A 3,960-nucleotide genomic window follows, 5' to 3' on the forward strand; every position below is an offset into this window, starting at 1 on the left:
AATCTCATACGATTGTCCCTCCCATATACCTTTAAAATTTTGACCGATCATAATGCCTCAACCAAATTGTGGCTCGATACTTTTAAATCATCTCATTACTTTCAAACTAGCAATTTTTTTATTTTATTTTTTGTTAACATTTTCAATTCGTACTAAGGCAGGAAAGTTTTCTTCATCTCAATAATTCCAAAGCTCTTTTCACTAAAGACATTTATGTCATTCACGGATTAATTTAATTACATATCATTTTAAATTTTTAACTCAATGTTTTTTTTTCCAAGGTGGTAAGGCCAATCTTTTTTTTTTTTTTTTTCATACTAATACTTTAATTTCATATTTACATACGAAATAGTTATAAATTTTTCTTTCAGACACTACCACTCTTAATATCTATAGTATACTATCAGATATTAACATCTATCAAGCTTAGTTATTTTTATTTCATTTGAAACTACTTACTCTTCAGTATACGTTGGTACATTCATTCCCATCTCTATGGTCATAACACTGTGTAGTTTAGCTATGTTTGAGACGTCTAACTAAAACATATGATCTTGTTTAACAAAATCATTTTTACGCATACACTAACATTTAGTAACTTACTAAAACTATAACTACTCATTCACAGGAGCAACCTCAGTAAATCAAAACATCATCAATACATCAATTTATATTCACATTCCATGCCAGGTAAAACATAACATATTCTACATTATAATAAATATAGAATTAAGCCAACAATAATGTAGTCAATTACAATGCAGTCAATGATGTAAAAATTCAATTATGAGTTATATTTATAATGACCAAGCAATAACATATGCAATCAATGAAATTTCATTTTTTTTTTTTATCTTATGCAAGACATACCTGAAGGAGACGGGGCATCGATGATGGGACCATGGAACATGTCAAGCCCACATCGTAGACTAGTCTACAAGATCTGTAACCTAGAGCTCTGTTACCCATTGTAACGACCCGAAATTTTCTACTTAATTTAAGGTCGCTACTATATACATATCATAAACATTGAATGCGAAAATACTTCATTTAAACTTTCATAAAACATAATCTTCAACTTAAAACACTGTCATGGACTTTCGGGTTTTGAAAACACTTTTAAAAACGACACAACAAAAGACTAAATAAAAAAAATAAACGTTTAAATAAAAAACATCCTATTCTAGCATTAGCCTAAGAAAATAATACGACTACCCTATGCATGTGCCATGTTCTCGAGTTGCGATGTCGTCGTCAGCCGTACAGGAATATCTTGCCTTAATCTGAAACAGAGATAGCACGTGGCTTGAGTATTTTAAGAAATACTGAATAAGTGACCCCACTATTGGGGGTTAAATGCAAGAACATGCGAATGCAATGACGGGACCTATCATATCAATCTATTTTTTCCTACGACACTATTCTAATGGGAAGCTTGGATGTGTACCATATACTCTACACACAACCCATACGTGTGAGTATGGGCTCACTGGACAGTTCCCACACTGCTGAGCCCCTTTTCTTTCCTGGCAAGCCTTCTATGGAGCTCAACTTTTGCCGGATACCCATTAGAATTAGTAACCGTCACGACAACATTATGTAAAACATAACGATACTTCTCCTGCCTAATGGATGTACGCGTCCATACCCTTGGGATGGAATAGGGGTCTCCCCCAAGGCATGAGCACACATAATGCATGAGATCCCAACATTTTCCCGTTTTCATTATCATTTAATACAACCCCGCTATCATTCTGTACATAGCATATCCTTTTTCATATCATTTCACATATTGTTCATCACTCATATCACATCGTTTCTCATTTTTCAGTTCATCATACATAATTCTAACAGGGTTATGTTTCATGTCATTCATATCATGTTGTGTACATACAATTTAAAAGACAACATAACGTTCCAGGTTCTTTTACATAACATCTCCTCATATACATCTCATACCATAACATATCGCATCACAATGTATCATATCATAAACATGTCAACTTATCACATATTTCGTACCATAACATAGTTAATATCATATCATAACATATATATATATATATATATTAGTCATTCACATCTCGTATCATAATCATATCATATAGTGAACACTTCGTGGTCATATTATTCCCTAACTTATCATAGCCTTGGCGTTCTTATACATATAACAGTCATATCGTTACATGAACGTACCTTAGTCATATTGTCACATGAACGTATCCTAAATCTATCGTTCTATCAATCTATCACAATCCTATCTCTTTCTACCCATAACCTAATCGTATTCTTTTATTAGTCTCTCATATCCATAACACTTCGATGTGTAACCTAACATTAACGTTTCATGAACATATCTTACTCCTATCGTTACGTTACGTTTTGTGCATCCTTCTCGTATCCTATCTCAAACATATCATTGAATACATCGTACTGTAAGTATTATCATACAAGTCACATATTATAACATATACCTAACATATCATAAGCATGAGAGAGGATGAGGTCTGATTATTCTAGATCTTGTAAAATATTGGATAAATGAGAGAAAATCTGAACTTAATTTCTTCTAAAGCTGACTAGAAAGAATTCTGAGATATGAATTACCTTAAAAACAGACCAAAATATCTCAAATCTCATCGTATTGCATCTATGGTTGAAGCCATTTTCGTTTTTTCTTAAATATGAAGTTTTTTATTTTTCTGTCATATTCTGAATTGTTGGTTGAGGAGAGATAATAGAGGTTTGAATTGTTGGTTGAGGAGAGATAATAGAGGTTGGAATGGGAGGTTAGTGCACAGGAATGGGTAAAGTGTCTTTCTTTTTAATAGTAATTTTTTGTTTCTAATTTTTCTAATTATTTATTTATTTATTCATTCTTTTATTTGTTTTATTATTATTATTATTATTATTATTATTATTGGGCTATTACACCAATGCATTAACGTGATAAGTGCATATCCTTCTTAGAAAGTAAGAAGCATTTCAAACATAGCTAAGTCCACATTTTTAGTCTCTTGTTTCCAAATTTAAAAAGGATTTATTATAACGATTTTAGACGATCTTCAGTACATATATCAATGGGCATCGAGAGTTTGGTTAGATTGCAAGAGATCGACATAATATTTCGAGATCCAAGCATCAATTATATCCATTTCAGCCTTTCTTTGGCTTATCAACCATGGAGGATCATCCTCCCTCTCTTCTTGTAAGTCTAAGCAATGGGAGCCTGCATTAGTTACAATTTTACCCTTTGAAAACTCTATGAAATGAAAGATAATTAATCAAATTATGATCAAAGCATTACCTTCATCTGCGGGGATAGCAACAATGCTCTCAGATATATTCTGCAATACCCTGCGATCCAAACCCCATACCATTAATAATACGAAGCTTTAAAGGTGGTACCAATTAAGTAGCTTAGATATTATTCTTACCCTCCACTACTGTAAGGATCTTTGAGGCCATTAGAGAAAATAATGTTACTTCCAAACCGATGGAGTATTAATTTCAGGTCCTGCACAATTTATCAAATTGTTTCCCGTTAAATTAATAAAAATACCCTTCAACTAAAACTACGTGTAAAACTTTCCTTCAAATACCTTTCTAGTTAGAGTTTTAGATATAAAAAAATGTTAGTATTTTATTTTAAAAATTCTTTTAGAACTCTTAAACCTGTAAAACATACCCTAGAAAGTTCCTTAATCTTAAACTTTTTAAAAAAATATATACAAAAATACAATTAAATTTTTTTAAAAAAATATTCTTAAACTTTTTAAAAAAATATATACCCATTAACATTAATACCTTGAAACTTTAGAAAAATGTTTAAATCATTTATTACTCTAAATATTCAAGGTTAAGAATATTTTTGAAAATTGAAGAGTATATTTTATTTTTCCCAAGTTTTAAGATATTATTGTAAAAAGTTCAAAGGTTTTTTTTTTTTTTTTTTTTTTT

At 30.9% G+C, this 3,960-nt stretch overlaps 1 protein-coding gene across 2 annotated transcripts in view; it reads right to left on the bottom strand.

Moving 5' to 3' along the window:
* Window positions 1–3,012: 3,012 nt before the first annotated feature.
* The window catches only part of LOC111798977 (lysosomal Pro-X carboxypeptidase-like), a 4,898-nt gene continuing 3,950 nt past the window's right edge, over window positions 3,013–3,960 (bottom strand). Inside the window, exons 6-8 of one of the 2 annotated variants that reach the window (XM_023682345.1) lie at window positions 3,438–3,517; window positions 3,308–3,357; window positions 3,013–3,214 (exon numbers count right to left, since the gene is read on the bottom strand). In XM_023682345.1, the coding sequence (XP_023538113.1) occupies window positions 3,078–3,214; window positions 3,308–3,357; window positions 3,438–3,517 (267 nt within the window). In that variant the 3' untranslated portion in view covers window positions 3,013–3,077. Of the gene's footprint in view, window positions 3,230–3,307; window positions 3,358–3,437; window positions 3,518–3,960 lie in introns of both variants that reach the window. The other variant, XM_023682344.1, reaches the window with a different exon arrangement.

This window comes from Cucurbita pepo, chromosome LG07 (genome assembly GCF_002806865.2).
Source record: "Cucurbita pepo subsp. pepo cultivar mu-cu-16 chromosome LG07, ASM280686v2, whole genome shotgun sequence".
Classification (NCBI taxonomy): domain Eukaryota; kingdom Viridiplantae; phylum Streptophyta; class Magnoliopsida; order Cucurbitales; family Cucurbitaceae; genus Cucurbita; species Cucurbita pepo.